This window comes from Toxorhynchites rutilus, chromosome 2, assembly GCF_029784135.1.
Source record: "Toxorhynchites rutilus septentrionalis strain SRP chromosome 2, ASM2978413v1, whole genome shotgun sequence".
Classification (NCBI taxonomy): domain Eukaryota; kingdom Metazoa; phylum Arthropoda; class Insecta; order Diptera; family Culicidae; genus Toxorhynchites; species Toxorhynchites rutilus.
The window spans coordinates 236,007,653-236,027,575 of NC_073745.1; the positions used below are offsets into that span (position 1 = coordinate 236,007,653).

Below are 19,923 nucleotides of genomic sequence, written 5' to 3' on the forward strand. Positions count from 1 at the left end.
TTCACATGTTTTTACAGACTTTTTTTTTAAATCATCTGGCATCTCTTCCTTCCACTTTTTATTGAATATTTTCAAATCGCAGGTGTAAACATTTACGTGACTCTGACTTCGTTTGTTTTTAATTCGTTCGGGAAAACGTTACGTCAAAGAAAGGGGACATGAAAAATGCGTTGCTCAGTGAAAGGCTGAGATGCTCTTTCAGAGATGCAATGGTTAATTAAACAATTGACGGAAAAATGTAGTTCGTTCATTTTATAATTTTAATTATTTTTGCCCTTGACAACAATACCTCTTTTACAGTGTTCATTATTATAAGAAAAATAACACTCCTGATCGTTGGATCTCTTTTGACATTTTAATTGGATCTTTTTTGACAGCCGTTTTGATTCAGTCCGCACTACCTAGTTTTCTACAAATCCTGCCGGTCGTTTTCGTTGAACGAATGCTGACGGGTCGTTACGTTGCCGGTGTATGTGAATGTTTCCATAAGAAATGCATGGTAGAATAACTGACGTAACGTGACGTGACGGAACGTAGACGTGACGTGGATGTTGTATGTGAATCGCACTTATGCCGTCAATATAGCAGTCATCGCCCAACCAGAGATGCCAGTTTTGAAGACAAGTCTTTATTTTGAAGACATTTGATTTATTATATGGACTGAAAAGCCCCGTGATTTTAAATGAAAACGATCGTTGTCTGGGCAAAGCTGATTTATTCCTCAACATAGTTCCCTTCGAGGGCAATACACTTGGTATAACGAGTTTCCAACATTTCGATTTCCTTCCTGTTATAATTGCGAGCTTTTGTAGAAGTACTAGGAAATTCATAGTAAAAGGAAATTGTAAATGATCAAATCAATGAAGAGTTCTGCGATTGGACACACGAACGTTCGCTTAGTAAGAAATCGGGAATGCGTAAAAGTATTCGTATCGAAACGTCGTTCCACGTTCCATCCATTGTCACAAAACTTCGAAAGAAGTCCACTCGATTATGCTTCAACAACGCCAAACCGGCTGTTGCATCATCAACGCGCCGCTGTTTTTGGTCGACGGTCAGCAAACGCGGCACCCATAACGCGGTAGCTTTTTCAGGTCCAGAATGTCGTGCAAAATGTTTCCCACTCGTTCTTGTGAAATGCCTACGGCATCAGCAAACTAGCGTAACTTCGCTTTACGATCGTTCGTTTTACGATTTCTGGATTCGTAGCCTCTTTTAGTCTTCCAGAGCGAGGTGCAACTGCTATGCTTGTACGGACCATTTGAAATTCACTAAACCACCGATAAACTGTTGTTCTCAAATGAGCAGAAGTGGAATAACATTTCGTCAACTACTTCATTAATTGTTCAGGAGTTTTTCCCATAAAAAAATATTGACCGAAAATATCGTCAAAAAAAATAAGGTTTTTGTCTTGGTATCATTCACTTGCTTTTTTTTCACGACCACTTCACAAATCGAAGGTTTTCCGGTTACGTACAGTCGCAATAGTTAGTTTTATAGATATGGTTTGAGTTACAACCAAAAATTCAAAGCTGAAATAAACAAATTTTGTTTTGTTTTGTATTTATAAAAATTCCTTGACCATAGAGGCGAATGAACTGCAAAGTTTAAAGCCTCTCAAAAACAAAAAATGGAATGGAATGGGTCATTTATTCTATTTTTATGTTTCGTACAGCCCACCCTAATAGAACACTGGGACGATATTCACTCAATAAACGGTTTATCAAGTCATTTATCATTTCCAAACTCATAGAATTCAGTTCGCAGTTGCGCAATATATTGTTTGATCACATTTATTGAAATAAACAAGTAAACCCTCAAGACAAGTTTAATGAAACGAAACGTTTTATATAATAATATAATGTATAATATAACTATATAATAGAACAATAGAATAAACATTCAATAATATTTTGAACCTTGTTCAAAATTAAGTTATGAATTTTATTTTCCATCAATACGATTGTGAAGACTTTGAAGACGTTTGTTCGTACCATGACATATGAAAAAAATACCTGGCATCCATGATTCGCTGTTCATTTCTCTCGTAATCGCAAAACAAAAAGTAAACAACACTGCACTTATATCAAGTTACATTTCGAATGATTTTTTTTGTTGATCCAGTAAAACTGAAGAATACTTGTTAAAGAACATTGCATGAAAACCTCTGCTAGGCAATACACGATTAATCGAGGTTTGCAAGCAGCTAATCAGCGTATACTTTGAAAATTCGATGGTGAAAACTCAGCTCTCTATTGATTAAACACAGAAGAAAAAACCGGGACTGCGAAAAAGGTACCTATTATTGAAGCTGTTATTATAAGTAAGTCCTTAGTGTAATTAATATATTTGAAGATAGCATTGCAAGATGTCCATCGCAAACTCGGATCTTTTGGGCGAAATCAAACGGCGGCTAGGAACGTTCGTACTCCAAGGCCAGGATGTGGAATATTTAAAACGAACAAAGAGTATGAACAAGCTGTTCGAAGTTAAAACTACTGACCATATCATAAACATAATTGGTTATGCTTTGAACGTACCGTTCGCCGAATCTGGCATCGCAGAAGAGAAGTTGAGAACAGGTGACGTGTGCCTGATAACGGCAAAAGATCGAGAGAGACTTGAAAAATTAGTAAATAAAATGAAAGCAAAACGTTTCGCACTTCTGCCGCTGGCAATGGTATATTCAAGCAAGGGAAAGAGGATAATAGAAGAAACCCTCCTTATCAAGGTGCACGACTCTGCTGGGGCTTTCAGTTTCGTTGATACCATCGGAAGAACGTATTCAAATTTTGGTCAGTTTCTCTCGGATAACAAGTTGCGCCAATCTCAACTATATTACCCGAAAAATGGGCAGATATCATTCGACAAGGACAATGAAATTGAACTGGATCAGTGTAAGGTTGGCACGAAAAACGCGAATCTCCTGATCGCTGACATTGCGATTGGGGTGATTGGATCCGCTGGTGCTATTGGAGCAATATTCGCCACTGGTGGATTGGCTATACCGTCGTTGGTCATATCAATCTCATCCACCGCGTACGGTTTTGGCAGAGGTATTGAGAATTTGGTTGATGCTGGCACGCATGGACTGTCCTTGGATCCGTTCGAGGTATGCTGCTTTGAATACTAACTTGTAGTAGGATAAATGATCTTGGTTTGTCCGATTTACAGTGTTTTCACGTAACTAGTAAATTCAAATCAATTTTTCTTCATGAAAATCACGTATAATCAATATGAGTTTGGGTTTGTTGGAAAGCCCCAAGTCTCTAGTTGCTAACACTACCGTAAGGCTTTGAAATTATTCAAATTTTAATGTTTTTTCACGATTTTCCTCAAAGATAAATTATGATCACGGTTTGTCCAACTCTGATCATGGTTTGTCCAAAAAATGATCATGGTTTGTCCGGTTTCAAAGATCACCATTTTTAAATGAAAAAATTATAGAAGGTTGTGTCCAAGATACGACCGCATTGTTGACGTAGAACTACGCTGTTATTTTACTTAAGTCGTTTGATAATAACTTCGGATATTATTTTATAATGCTGTGAAATTTTAGAAATAACTGTTTAGTAGAATGGTTTGATCGCCCTGAAATGTTTTTTTTTAAATTGTAGAACAAAACACTAGCTGATCGTATGTCGCAATTTGTTTCATGTCAATGCATTGAAAATTTACCTTGAACGCCATTCCGATGGCCTTTTTCGCAATTGACATAGACTCAGCTACAGTCGATTATATACTTGTTGTACCAGCACCATTATTCCACATCACAAAACTACATCAATATAACTTTGGCACCGCATGGTAACAACAATGACAATACTTGCAAGTACCAAATATCATGCTACATGTTATTTAGTATTGCCTCAGTGGAATCGCACCTCTAGACATCATTCGTACAACGTAAACCAAGCGTCAAACAAATGTTCGTCATAGCATGCATGCAGAGCCATACATCGGTAGCTTGAAGCTACTAGGAATATAAACACTTCTCATCATTTTGCGCTATTCTCAATAGAAACGCTTCTGTTGATATTACTGGCCTCGAAAAAAGTTGCATTACTTTTCATCCACAAGATAAGCGCAGTTGTCTTCCTTAGTGGAGAAAGTTCTGCTACTGGCAAGCGAAACCAAATCACATACAAATTTCCAGAACGATATTAACTTTCTTGATGACTAAATAAATGCAATAAAGTTTTTCTGTTAATCTTAACAATCTCGAAAAGAGTACCATCGCTTCATTATGATCAAGATTAGCAAATGCAATCATAGTTGAAAGTAGTTTTGCAACCAGCACGAGGACCCAAATAACTTATAACATTCCTGCACGACATTCAAGACATTAACAGCTTGGAAAAAGACTGAATATTTGCCTCAGCTGAGATTCATTACTAATACCTTAACGCAAATATTTCTCTCCCGCACTATTCTTACGTACAGGCTATGAAACACGCAAGTACGCACATGAATATCCAGATTTCGATAGCTTGAAGCAACTAAATATACACACACTTATCTCCGTTTTGCGCTCTTTTCAGCAGAAGCCGTTTCAGTTAATATTGCCGGTCTAGATTATCTTAGCTGCCATCCTTGGTGGAGAGAGTTTTGCTACCGCTATGCGGAACTAAATCATAGATCAAATTTCAGAACATTTATTTTCTTGGTGAGCCGACGATAGCCTAGCTTGATGATTCCCCACACAATTGTGTAGCTCAGAACCTTAATGTAATGGTGTCAGTTTGATGCAATGATTGCAATGCCAGAGATATCAGCGAATGAATAACTTGGTCGCGTCCACAGCTCAACCCGAAACGAAGGCATGTAATGACGCAAAACAAGGAAGAACAAGCGATGTTCATTGCTTTGAAAACAGGTCGAGACTGAAAGTTTGCCTCAGCGAGATCCACTGTTTATGCTCTAGGCAAATATTCCCCTTCGTTCTTCTTACTTTTCTTTTGTTCACGGAGACTTTAAATCTTACGATTTCCCCTTCGTTGCTCGTTATTGACAGCTCTGTTCGGGAAAGCACACAAATCAGCAGAACAAATGAATGAGAAAATGAAAACGCTTATAGCTTTCATGAATTTTAACCATTTACACACCAGGGGATTGTGATGTATAGTATATCAAACAAATCATAGGAAATTTCCGATTCGTTTGGTATGTAAATCGCCAAAATCCATTCAAAGCCAAAATAGTTATTAACGTTAATTTTTTTTCATGAAAACGTGACCTGTTTTCTGATTTGACACCCTTAATGAAATACGTTGTTCTACGTCGAAAATTCGAATTTTCAAGCAGATGTTGCATTTCTCATTGCTTGAGTTTACTGTCATCATATTGATCCATTCATAATTTAGGCTTTCCATTTGGACGACCATGGTGTTTTTGTGCTGTGTTGTTGAAAAATTTTACGTGTGAAATATTGCTGTGAGTAGCGAAAGAATAGTTCACTCGCGTGCCCATTGTGGATATTCAACAGGCTAAGTAGAAGAACAGCTGCAACAACAGCTGATTCTTGTTTATTTTGATTTAACTCTGATCGCCCCAGTGCGCTTCGTATAACAGCTGCTGTGGCGGTTCAATTGTTTTTTTTTCTCTCCTCTGTGTTGTTGTTGCTTGTCTCTAGCGTCTCGGTTTAATCTGTGTTGGTAAAATTGGATCATGGAATGTTCTGTCTGTAGGCTGGGCATAATGGTGAGCAATCTGCCGGTTTGTTGTATCGGTAAATGTAGCGATGTATTGCACCAGAAAAGCACGTTTTTAAGCCGAACGACAGCGAAACACATCACGGAGAATGTAAATGTGTTCTTCAAGTGTAATGATTGTTTCTCAGATCAATCTTGTGGTGTGCCGAACGATGTTATCCCGGATGTGAAAAAGCTAGAGCAAGAGGTGCAGAAGCTATCTTTGCTTTCTTACTCGCTTACGAACATGCGAGATCACATCACTGCACAGATAAACAACGTGCCAAAGATCGGGATGGATGAATTGAGACTAAATGTAAATGGTTCTCTTGAAAAATTAATTGGTGAGAAATTGGATTTGATATCTTCGGGTTTTTCAATCAATGCGCAAAAAATGTAGCTTCAATGAATTATTTGCTAAATGAACTTGGAACGATTCCTACAGAATCGCGTCAGAATAAACGAAGGAAACGCAAATTTGTAAATAGTGGAAATGATAAATTTGAAGAAAAAACAAGTTTCGTAGATATTATTAAAGCATCTAATGTAATTGATAACACTAATGTGACTAGTAAAAGTATCAAGCAAAGCAATCGTCAGGCTCCTCCGGTCATTGTAATAAAACCCAAAGAGTCCAAACAAGCTTGCGAGGATACGCGCAAAATTAGATCCAAGAACACACAAAATCAGCAACTTTAGAAATGGTAGAGATGGCTTCATCATTGTTGAGTGTGCAACTGGAGCCAATGTAAGTGCGATGAGAAATAACATTGAAAGCAAACTGGGTGTAGAATATAGAGCTGTTGTTCCCACGTCGGTGCCGAGATTAATAGTGGCCATGAGCGACCAATATTCCTCCGATGACTTCATTGACTATTTAAAAAGTCAAAATGAAGGCATCGCAATTAAAGGTGTGAAAATTATCAATATGTATGAAAATCCACGCTTCACATTTAATGTTGTAATTGAAGTAGATCTTGACATATATAACAATTTATTGAGTGCGAAAAAGGTAAATGTAGGTTTCGATCGGTGCTCAGTTGCTCTCGCGATGGATGTTTGAAGATGTTTCAAATGCGGATAATTCGGACATAAGAGCTCAGATTGCAATAATTGCGAGACATGCTCTAGATGTAGTCAAAAACACAACACATCTGAGGGCAAGTCAACTGTATGGAAATGTCTTCTTCTTCTTAATTGGCACTAACGTTCCTAGAGGAATTTCGCCGTCCCAACGTAGTATTACTTGCGTTATTTTCATTAGTACTTAGTTTAGATTTCTTTGCCAAATAGCACACATTGAATGCATTCTGAGTGGCAAGCTCTAGAATACACGTGACCACAGTGCAGGTCGGAAGAAATTTCTTTGACGGAAAATTTCCCCCGATCAGAACGGGAATCGAACCCGAACCCCCGGCATGTCAGGTGTGACGCTAACCACTCGGCCACGGGAGCATAAAAAGTGTTAATTGTTTAAAAATTAATAAAGAACGATTTCGACTAAACGAAGTAATTGATGGCAACTGCTTCTTAGGCATTACAGTTGAACGAGGCATGACGATGGGTAACTACGGTGTTTCATATCATTCTCCCAGCTCCAACGACCAGCGTTTTGTTGGAAATTTAGAGAACTAGCTCGAACTGTTCATAGCAAACTAAATATACTGGCTGGTGATTTCAGCATTAATTGGTATGATAGCAATAATTCGAACCATTTGAAATGTTTAGCTGATTTCTTTAATTTAAAACAAACAGTGAATGACTTTAGGCGTATTTACCGGCATAGTAAAACTTTAATTGACCATGTGTATTCCGATTTTGACAGTATTCATTAACGGATGTTAACTTAAAAATAATCTATCACAAGACCATAATTACTAACGTTTTAGATAAATTGAAGTGCTGGAGGAATATTCGAAGCAAGCTATTTCGATCCTTGTTGGGAGAAGCCTGGATTTTACATTCCATTCAAATAACCTAGATGAATCTACAGCTGTTTTAACTGGTGTCTCAAAAACGTGTACAAATCAGCTAGTTGATCAAAAAAATGTGTCTATGAAAAACTCGAACAGCTGGTACAATTTGGATATTTACGCCTTAAACGTAAGAGGGACAAATGGTACAAAAGATTTTGTAAAGCAAAAAATATAAGGGTCTGACGGAACGGAAAGGAGAGGGACGAAAGGGAGGAGGGAGGGACAGAAGCTTGACGTGGGACTGTGATTGTTCAGCACAGTTGTTTTGTTTTAATGTAATTCTTTTCATTGTTCAGCAATCTGTTAGTTTAACTCTTTTGAAACTCCAAATAGTAGCCATGGAAAGGGCCGTTTGTTATATGTACTCATAACCGTCAAACAGTTTGTAACTGTCTAACTGAAAATGATTTATGTCTTATCAGTCTGACACATAACAGGGTGGAATGGTAGATGGAGAATATGAGGATCGGTAAACGAAAAAAAATATATATCGTTATTGGTTACATTGAATATGAAGTTTCTGATGAAGAAACAAAAAAAAAATATAGGAGGTTGTGTTCAAGACACGACCGCATTGTTGACGTAGAACTACGCTGTGGTTTAACACAAGTAGCTTGTTCATAACTGCGGATATTATTTCATAATGCTGTGAAAATTTTAAAATAACCATTATACCGGTTTGGTCGCCCTGAAATGTTTTTTTTATTGTAGAATCATTTGACGATAATTGTTTGATGATTCATTCTTGTGCTCGCAGAACAATACATGCTCGAGATAAGCGCAGCTGTCATCCTTCGTGAAAAAAGTTTTGCTACTGGCAAGCGAAACCAAACCACATACAAGATTCCAGGTCATTTACTTTCTTGGTGACTAAATAAACGAAATAAACTCTCTGTTTATCTCAACAACCTCGAAAAGAGTTGCACCGCTTCATTATGATCAAGACTAGCGCAATTGCAATCCTAGTTGAAGGGAGTTTTGCCACTGGCACGTGGACCCAAATAAACTAATTACTTATTGAATAACTTGGTATTCCCCAATTAATTTTTTGGTGCTCAACCTTAACACCTGCTTCACCATAGCGTCAGTTCAATGCATTAATGCGATGTCAAAGGAGATTCATTACTAATGCCCTAGCGCAAATGTTTCCCTCCCGCTATATCTCCTCCTTGTTTATATTTATCATTACGGTTGCATAATTTACAACACCAAACATGTTATGAAACATGCACGTACGTACACGAATATCCATATATCGAAGGGTTCAAGCAATAAAATATACACATCTCCGTTTTGCCCTCTTTTCAACAGAAGTTTTCAATAGCTTAGCTGTCATCCTTTGTGTAGAGCTACCGTCATGCGAAACCAAATCACAGACAAAATTCTAGAACATTTATTTTCTTGGTGAGCTGACGATAGCCCACACAATTGTGTAGCTAAGAACCTTAATGTAATGGCGTCAGTCTGATGCAATGATTGCAATACTAGATACATCAGCGAGTGAGTAGTTTGGTCGCGTCCACAGCTCAATCCGATTCGCGATCCACTGTTTATACTCTATATTTCCCTCTCGTTCTTCTTCTTTTCCTTTGTTCACGGAGACTTTATATCTTACGATTTCCCCTTCGTTGCTCGTCGATAAATTGCTCGTTATTGACGGCACAGGTAGAAAAGCCCACAAATCAGCAGAACAAATGTATGAAAAGATGGAAACGCGTATAGTTTTCATGACATGAATTTTAACCATTTACACACCAGGGGATTGTAACGTATATCATATCAAACAAATCTTGGGGAATTTTCGATTAGTTTATTATATAAATCGTCAAAATCCGTTCGCGTTCATAAAAACGTGACCTGTTTTCTGATTTGGCATCCTTAATGAAAGACGTAGTTCTACGTCAAAACAAGTTGAAAATACTTACGATTTCGTGATATTTTGAGGTAAATCACACATGAAATCACGAAGTTGCTTTATTTTAAATGGTGATATTGTTATTTCTTTCTATTGTGTTATTCTTATTATTGGCAGAAGCTTTTTCAGTGAAACAATGTTCGTTTGCAGACTATCATAATCAAGTCGTATTGGTTCTACTGCTCAAACTATCATAGAAGGAATTAAGTCATTCAGAATTATGATTATGTGTCATGAAGATTAATAATATTTTATTTCGTTTCATTTTTAAGATGCAATGTAATGCCGATCTCAATAAATCCTCACATTATAATCGCTACCATCCTCCTAGTATTGCTATAATTTTTCGCTGTACAATTGCCCATGTTTTCGCAGCCCGGAAGACACTGGCTTATGATGTTCTTCATCCCGTCATATATGTATGGGTGACACTTTCCTCGTTGCTTTGATGAAATCTTGCATGACATTTGATTGATGCATGAAATCTTGCATCTGATTACTTCCACATTCGAAAAAGGTCTTGCTAATTTGTTTGATCGATCGAATTATTACACACAATTTCGTGTTGCATACAACATTCATGGGAACGAAGTTGAAAGAAAGAATGCATAATACATGATTCACCTTCGCATCCGCTCGCAAAACATAACTCTTTTGTTTGTTAAATTGCTCATTTGTTTGAGACTGAGATTGTTGATGTCTCAGGCGAAAAAAAAATATAAATAAATTTGCCGTCAAAAAGAAAATATGGATAAATTTGTCGTCTATATATCATTATAACATATATCATAAGAACGATTCAGCGTAATATGTATTTGATAACTCTTAATAAACGTTACATTTTTGGTAGAGTGACCTATATAGAAATCAAAGACGTAGTCCTACGTCAAAAGATAATCATTGGAACATGTTCACTATCGCGCGCAATAAATATTCACAATCGATAAAAAAAACACGTGAATATTTTCAGAGGAAGATTGATCAGCATCAAAACAACAGTAAAGAGTTAGGGAGAATTTTGAAATCTTCGTTAAGGCCTAGAAATTGCAAACCGCGGTCCATAACTTTTTATAGCACATTAGAACAATCTGAGCAAGTAATAGCGCAAGTAATAGCATCCAAATTTAACAATTATTTTGTCATGTGCCTCAAGTATGGAAAGAGTCTTTAGTTGTTCCCTTTCAAAAGTTTGCTGGGACGATTAAAGCCGAAGAGTTTCGTCCCATCAACATGTTGCACACGTTAGAGAAAATATTGGAACTTGTTGTTAAAGGCCATATTTGAATCGTAATTCTTTGCTAATACCAGAAAGATCCGGAAATCGGGAAGGCCATTTCTGTGAACCCGCATTGAACTTGCTGTTAGCAAAATGGAACGAAAAACTAGAAGATAAAGACACGATTGTTGCTGTTTTCTTGGATCTAAGGCGCGCTTTCGAGACAATTTCTAGGTCCTTGTTGTTGAACACGCTTAAGCGCTTTGGAATTATGAGTACTGCATATAAATGGATTAAAAGCTGTGTGAGAACTCAACAGACTATTTTTAATGATTGAATTTACAGTCCCGTAGGGAATAATCTTAGAGTACCTCAGGGAAGTGTATTAGGGCATCTTTTATTTATTATGTCCATCAATGACATGCGACCAGTTTTACGTTATTGCGATATTAATCTTTTTGCTGATGATACTGTGTTATTCATTGCAGCTAAAAATGTATATGAGGCCGTTTTACACTTGAATGGATGTTTGCGTTATTTAAGTAGATGGTTGAAGTATAATCAATTCAAATTGAACATAAGTAAAACTAAATATGAGGTAATCACGTGAAATCGAATAAATGAATTGATGTAATTGATGTAACTGATGATGAGACCATTTATCGCGCTCAGGAGTTTAAATATCTTGGCGTGATTACTGATGATAAACTTAAGTTCAATACTCACTATCATGATCTTGGTGATGATGGACTGTTTTTATTTTTTGTTGTATAAAGGATATAAAGTTGAAGTATTTTAAGAGTCGGTCTAGGATTTTTTCGTAAATGAAAATTCCTCGGATGAGGATATTCATTGTCAATCCAAAACAAGGCTGGCGGTTGGACTTGCGCTTTAATGGACCAATTGACTGCAAGAATCTTTTCGGGACCGTATCGGCTCTGTGGCGGACACGACTGGGTATCGGCTTGGGTTGTTTTTGACATTGCAATACTATATACGAATTTATATCTGTAAATAAAATCAGTTCGTTTTTTTTTTGCTAAACTGGCTTCAATGCTGAGAAAAATAAATTATCTTTTAGATAACTCGTCGTGCTCAAACCTCTGTAGGGGAAGGAGGCGGGACTATCATCAGGACTTCAGAATATTGCCCTTTCTTGCGCATTTTAAACACTTGGGCATAAACACAGAGAAACTTTATTTCTGCTCTGCGCGAAGAACACCATGAACAAACTGCAGCGCGCCAAGCGGTTGCCATATAAATCATGTGGACAAAACAACATTGGTGAATTGGACAACTCATGATCAGAATTGAGGTAATCAAAATGCGTTAATTACAAGGTTTTAGCCATGTAAATCTGATACAGATGGTGTGCAAGCATGATGTTTACAATATTTGTATGTGTTATAATCCAGAAAAGGTCTGAATACGTGCCAAATAATCATCTGGTGATTGATTAAAAGTTAGCTCAAATGAGGGGCGCATTGACATTGTTTTTAAACGTTCGAATACCTGATTTGACATAGGTGCGCTGAGTTAGAGCGTCCAAAAAGTGGACAAACCATGATCATATTTTTGACTGGACAAACCAAAATCATTTAACTTAGTTGCTTTTGAAAAAAAAATTCACATTTTTTCTCACGTTAGTGCGCAGAGGCCCGTAGCCATTGGTTCAACGTAGCGGCCAACTTGCTTGCATTTGCTTCGGCAGGAGTGACGCTGGGATTCAACGTATCGAGCACGCTGGGAAAGAACGTAGCTAACATAAGTGAGGTACTGCTGGCGACTAGAGCCTTGAAATGTGCCTCCGCAGGAGTTAGTGCCGTTTCGATGATTGACAAGATTGTATATTCTGTCAACCACTGGAAAACGCTATCACTCGACGATAAAATTCAACTAGCGTGCGCTATATGCTTCTGCTTCCGCGAAGTTATAAGCTTGATAAACGCCGAGCGGTTGATCCGAAACAGTCAGTTGGATGGAATATGTCAGTATTTCCTCCAATCAAGTGATGGTGACTTGTCGCACATAAGACAAACTTTCCTTACGAACGATATGACTCTTGCAATTGGTTTGAGGCTGGTGAGACAATTCACCGAAAATAATATAAAAGTGTCTACCGACAAGGAGTTCACCACCATTTTCATTTTTGGGTACGAGTATAAAATGAACTTTGTACTAAGTCTGCCAGAAAATTGGGTGTCGAAATTGATATTCATGCTTAAGGGTATTGCTGTGAGATTCACTGATTGCTTCCTTGTTTTACGAACATTGTTCAGCGATCGATCGATAATAAACGTCGTCTTTAAGCGTGGCGATGAAATGGGAGGCGACAGCATCAACTACGGCAATGCAATTAATCAGTTGCTAGAAATTTTTCAACTGTGTCGTGAGATTTCCAACGACATAACAAAATTGACAGAGTCCGGCATGATTATCGGCGCTGGACATCATTTTACCTTGGGATCTGCGTTCAAAATATTTGTAACCATAGCTAAAACACGCGCAATATCGTTACTCAACGCTCTTCTAGCGTTGAATCAACACGATAGCTCTCGATTCAATTATCTCCGCAGTATTTATTCTGACGAGGTTATATTCAAATGGGTAATTGCCAACTGCAATGGTAGTTCGGACATGCTTGGAAAGATTTGTTGCCTCCTTCGAATCCATGATCTTTCCATTGACAAATATCTTTGCATAACAGAATTTCACATCGGTGAGGATGCCGTGCAAATAGAAGGTTTAATTCGTGTTGATCAGCAGTTGCTTTATGAAGCATCGCATCCAACATACCTAATAGATCCCCGTTTTCTCCGATTCTTCAAACGGTTCTCAGATGTACCAGACACATACTTGAAGGATCTTTGGAAAAACACATGCGTTCAAATAGAACCGAAGAATAAATCTTTTGAGAAGTTGAATTCTCTCGAAAGAATTTGTGAGAAATATCCTCTTTCGATTCTGAACGTCATTTCATACGCCCAAAAAATGCAATGTTCAGATTTTCTCCAATTCTATTATCATTCACTGTTCGCCTTCAAAAACATAGAACGGCTGATGACACAAAACGATCTCGACGAAGGCAGCGCTAATGATCGAGTTTTTAGTAACAGCCAATCGCTAGTTTCTCGTTATAACACGCTCCAAATCAAGGCAGAGGAACTTGGTCTCGGTGGTTATTGTTCGGTCGATAATCCTCATTCGACAAATCGGAACGAATTGCTTGCGGTTATCAGAAACCAGGCCGGGAATGCGGCACTACGGTTTGGTCCTATTGAGAACGCGGTGCTTCATTTGGATGAATATCCTATGCTACAACTCAGATCCGAAATTTTGAAATACAATCGCTTTGTTGCCTTGAAAAAATTCCCTCGCGAAGAAGTAAGCGATGTTGCTGGAAAACGAATCATTTTGATGGCTAGTGACCATTTGCGAATTGAAGTTGGATTAGTTCCTGGTATGGGTTCTTATCTTGACGAAATTAGTTTTAATGCAAGTGACCGTCCATAAAGAAATAATTACAATATCGTAACAGAAGCAATGTGAAAATACTGTGCCTTTACAAATATATCATCTGAACACTTTTACTAGTGCGTTAATTCATACATCCGAAATCATCATTAAAAACAGGAAGTGGGTTATATCTATGGTGTAACCGCAAGGGTGACGTAGGACTATAGTTGATTAAGAGATCATTTGTTTGAAGTTGAATCTAAATCCATTCTGAATGAATGAATAAATGAATATTTAGGGGACTTCGAACACGAGAGCGTTACGTTGGAGGCTCAAGGTTTTATGCATCTAATATTGGATACAAAAAACCTTGTTCTGAAGAATACTATTCAGAAGCTTTCCTGCTAACTGCACTTGATTGACAAATCACAAAACCAAATGTATGTGGTCGCAGTATTATATAGATAGAAAACATAAAAAAAACTCGCTTGAATGTAATTTTCAATTCCAAGGGGAACTGGCAGATTATTTTTCAGCAACGATCACTTCTTTCCAGGTTTCTTCTCGATAACCAGCAAACGAAAAGAGTTGCGCGCGTGTATGTGTGTGTGTGTGTGTGTGGCGGCTGCTCCGATGTCTTACCGGGGAACCGTTTTTCGATGCTGATACTCTCTTGGTCACCTTCTCTTCTCCTTCTGATCGATCGGCTTTTCTGCGCTCCCTCACAGTTAAAACAAACTGATTGCGTTTCAGGTCAGGTCAGGCCAGGTAATGAATCCCTCGATCCCTCGCCGTCCAGCTCGTTCAGTAACGATGTTGTCTTGTCGATGTCCTCACGAAAAATGAATGCGTTTCACCACCAGAATATCGCTCAAGTATGCTTTTTGTCCGTGATTTAATCGAGAATAGGTGTGGTTTACGATGGCTATTTGGAAGGCAAACTAGAGGGGAATGAACTCTCTGAGTTTGAAACTTTCGGCGACTGAGCAATAATCGATTGAAAATTATATAATTTTCGCGATGCGAAACGTTTTCCGTTGCGCGCGCATGCAATATTGGATACGAAAATATCCTACTGATGGGGAAGAATAATGTTCAGAAGCTTTCCTGCTAATTACACTTGATTGAAAAATTACAAAATCAAATGTATTTGGTCACTGTGTTATATGGTTAGAAAACATTAAAAAAAACTCTCTCGCATGAATGTATTTTTCAATCCCCCGGGAACTGGCAGATTAATTTTCAGCAACGATTGGATTTTTCCAGATTTTCCTCGATACTCCTCGATACTAACTCGAGAACCACCTGTTAATAGCACTTGATTGAAAAATATTTGGTCGCTGTGTTATATGGTTAGAAAACATTAAAATAAACTCTTTCGCATGAATGTATTTTTCAATTCCCAGGGAACTGGCAGATTATTTTTCAGCAACGATTAGATCTTTCAGGAATTCTCTCGATGCTGAATGGCATCCAAACGAAAATACTCCTTTCAGTTTGGCCTGCAAAAAACTTTTCTGAACTCTAATCCATCAAATTTGGAGCCCTGAAAAGGGCCGTTGATTATATGCTAAGCTAATATAGCACGCTCTCCTCGGATACGATGGGCCAGCTGAATGTCTTCGGGCATGATGTGACGCGTTTTGCGTGGATAGAACCCAAATTGGTATCTTCGAATAGGCCTCCTGCAGCGTCATAATCGCGGAACTTTGGAAGCACAAGTCGGTTTTGAAGTCTTGAGCAATTCCACGAACCAAATGTAGCTTGCAGATCAGCAATTCGGTCGACTTCTGATAGCGATGAATTTCACGCAAAGTCTATAGCGATGTGACTTCCTGCAGTTGGTGCGCTTATCCGAGCTGCTTTCGTGGTGCGTTACCACCGCAGAACTAACGAGCTGTCTGCTTGGTCCCAAACAAACGAGTCCTCACGGTGCGAGAGTAGAGTAAGAAATGAACGAAAGCAAAGGAAGCATCATTTTATAAACCATAAAAGTATAGAATGTAAACCCCACCCTTATTATATTCGTAGCTTACCCTGAGAGAGAAACGAATAACATTGAAGTAAGTATACAGTAATGTACAGGGTGGGCCATTTAAAGTGGAAGGATTTGTTTTTGCAATAGCAAAGTAAAGAAGTGGAATTTTAAATTTTTTTTTTTGAAATTCATTTATTTTGGTCCAAGGAGATTTTTTCTAACTACTTTTTGATTATGATATCTCGTAAATGACCGCCTCTGGCCTTGACCGCAAAATGTGCCCTTTTTTCGGCATTTTCCATCACTTTGCCCAATGTTTCGGCCGATATGGCAGCAATTTCTTGTCGGATATTGTCTTTCAGCGCAGCCAGGGTCCTTGGTTTACCAGTGTATACCTTGGATTTTAAATATCCCCATAAAAAACAGGAAATGGGTTATATCTATGGTATAACCGTAAGGGTGACGTAGGACTATCGTTGATTTAGAGATCATTTGTATGAAGTTGAATCTGAATTCATTCTGAATGAATGAATATTTGGAGAACTTCGAAAACGAGAGCGTTACGTTGGAGGCACAAGGTTTTATGCATCCAATATTGGATACGGAAATATCCTACTGATGAGGAAGAATAATCTTCAGAAGCTATCCTGTTGATTGCTATTGATTGAAAAATCACAAAACCAAATGTATTTGATCACAGTGTTACATGGAAAGAAAACATTCAAATAAACTCTTTAACATGAATATATTTTGAAAATTCCCAAAGGAACTGGCAGATTATTTTCAGTAACGATTAGATATTTCCACATTTTCCTCGATACTGGAAGCCCACCAGTGGTTAATACCAACTCGATAACCACCTGTTAATAGCACTTGATTGAAACATATTTGGTCACAGTGTTACATGGATAGAAAACATTCAATTAAACTCTTTCACATGAATATATTTTGAAAATTCCCAAAGGAACTGGCAGATTATTTTCCAGCAATGATTAGATCTTTCCGGAACTTTCTCGATGCTGAATGGCATCCTAACGGAAAGAGTTCTGCGCGTGTATGTGTCGATCCTTCGCCGTCCACCTCCTCCAGCACGTTAGGCAACGATGTTGTCTTGTCGATGTCCTCACGAAAAATGAATGTGTCTCACCACCAGAATATCGCTTAAGTATGCTTTTTGTGTGTGATTGAATCGAGAGAAGGTATGGTTTACGATGGCAATTTGGAAGGCAAACTAGAGGGGAATGAACTCTCTGAGCTCGGAACTTTCGGCGAATGAGCAATAATCGATTGCGGGCGCATACAATATTGGATACGGAAATATCCTACTGATGGGGAAGAATAATCTTCTGAAGCTATCCTGTTAATTACGATTGATTGAAAAACCACAAAACCAAATGTATTTGGTCACAGTGTTACATGGATAGAAAACATTCAATTAAACTCTTTCACATGAATATATTTTGAAAATTCCCAGAGGAACTGGCAGATTATTTTCAGTAACGATTAGATATTTCCACATTTTCCTCGATACTGGAACCCCACCAGTGGTTAATGCCAACTCGATAACCACCTGTTAATAGCCGCGCGTGTATGTGTGTGTAGCGATGTCTTCCCAGGGAACCGTTTGTGGCATCACTCTCCTCCTGATAGATTCCCTTCTGGCCTAGGGTGCACAAACAGGCTCTTGGTGATACCGTTCATCCGCGCTTTCATGATAAATAAAGAGCTTCACCGCAACAGCGACAACATGCTCCAATTTTAAGACTATTGAAACAAGTTTTTGGATCAAAAAGTAACAAGTATATAACGCGTAAAATCTCGGTCTCCGGCGTAACGCTTTCGTTTTCGAAACTTTGATTTTACACCCCGGTATAGAAATGAAAGACGTAGTCCTACGTCAAAAAGTCAGGAGGCGTCAAATCAGGTGATCTCGGTGGCCAGTCATAATCGCCGTTTTTCGATATTAATCTTCCGGGGAACATTTCGCGCAATAATTTGGTCGTGGCAACTGCTGTATGGCATGTAGCGCCGTCCTGTTGGAACCAGTAATTGTCCAATTCATTTTCACGAACAAATGGCAATAAAAAATCGGTTATCATTGTCCGATAACGCTCCCGCAACACTGGCTCGAACGGCATCAATATTCTCGTCGAAACGTCTTGGTCGTTGTCTGGACAGATGACTGGCATTACCAACACTACCAGACGATATAAATTTGGCATATAATCGACGTATAGTGTTGTCTCCAGGCGATGTTTTAACTTTATTTTTATTTTTCCACGCACGTTTAGTTAACACAATTGAGAAGTTATTTTGAATGTACAGCTGAACAATTTCAGCGCGCTGTTTAGGTGTGTATTGTTCCATGGTTAAAATTGTACTGAAATGACGCTTCCAACGCGGTATGACATTTGTTAATCTGACATCTCTGTCAAAAGTTATGGGGTTTCCAGATGCTTCCACTTTAAATGGCCCACCCTGTATTTGAATCCGGACACTTTGCGTTACATTTAATATCATACCGCAGCCACACCATTTTGTGCATGTTGAATTAATGCGATTAATTAGTAGCTATCAAGTAACTATCAGTAACTGTATTAGTAACTATTAATCGCATAAATTCAACATGAAAAAAATGTTATGGCTGTGGTATGATATTGAATGTAATGCAAAGTGTCCGGATTAAAAAGCGTCCGGATTCAAGAGCATTACTGTAAAAGAGAGTTAACTCGACTGAAAATTTTTCAGTTCGGCCTGCAAAAACAAAATTAATTGGAAGAGTACAGCATAATGCATAAACGTGAGTATGAGCTTTCCCATCTCACATTCCAATAAGATTAATGGGTTTCCAAGTGGGTGCGCTACATACGGATACGAATGATTTCAATAACCTGTTTTCGAAGCTATCATTAAGCTATTGAAACAATTTTTCGAGTCAATAAATAGCAATCGTATAACTCTTGGACATTTTATCTTTTGTATGAAATGATTATCATACTGTTCCGTTGACTCGAAGCAGAATGAATCACGCTTAAAGAAAGAATGGATTTTTTCTTGGAATTTACTCAGCAAAAATAATGCTCTTTCCCAACAATTAAAAACGACAAACGGTAAACAGTTTCATCAAAGTGATTTCTTCGATATGGGGATATATTCACTTCATCATGTCATATATTTCATATTCTTCATTATGAAATCCACATCCATGGCACCTATCGGTATCGAATTATCATCGACACCACGATTTTCGCTAAATGCTCCTCCTTTCAGTTCGGCCTGTAAAAACCTTTTCTGAACTCTAATTCATCAAATTTGGAGCCCTGAAAAGGGCCGTTGATTATATGCTAAACCAATATAGCACGCTCTCCTTGGATACGATGGGCCAGCTGGATATCCTTGGGCATGATGTGACGCGTTTTGCATGGATAGCACACAAATTAGTATCTTCGAATAGGCCTCCTGCAGCGTCATAATAGGAAGGAAGGAAGGTCTTGTATTATAGAGACTTTAAACTTTTGCAGTTCATTCGTCTCTAGCCTTGAGAAAGGCCCTTTGAAAACTTTACTCTACTCTATTACTCTACTCCAGCGCTACCACCTCCGCCCTCTTGCCTTGAGAAAGGCACTCGATCCCTCGCCGTCCAGCTCGTCCAGCAACGATGTTGTCCAGTCGGTGTCCACACAAAGAATGGT

General features: G+C 38.3%; 1 protein-coding gene across 2 annotated transcripts; it reads left to right on the top strand.

Annotated features, from left to right (window-relative positions):
• Positions 1 to 2,040: 2,040 nt before the first annotated feature.
• On the top strand, positions 2,041 to 14,387 carry LOC129768108 (uncharacterized). Of its 2 annotated transcripts, none has more exons than XM_055769528.1 (3): positions 2,041 to 2,295; positions 2,356 to 3,112; positions 12,445 to 14,387. In XM_055769528.1, the coding sequence occupies exons 2-3, from the start codon at positions 2,369 to 2,371 to the stop codon at positions 14,308 to 14,310; spliced, it is 2,610 nt and encodes an 869-aa protein (XP_055625503.1). In that variant the 5' UTR covers positions 2,041 to 2,295; positions 2,356 to 2,368; the 3' UTR covers positions 14,311 to 14,387. The 2 variants fall into 2 exon arrangements, with proteins under 2 accessions (XP_055625503.1, XP_055625504.1); XM_055769529.1 differs by having other exon boundaries at positions 2,360 to 3,112.
• Positions 14,388 to 19,923: the final 5,536 nt, after the last annotated feature.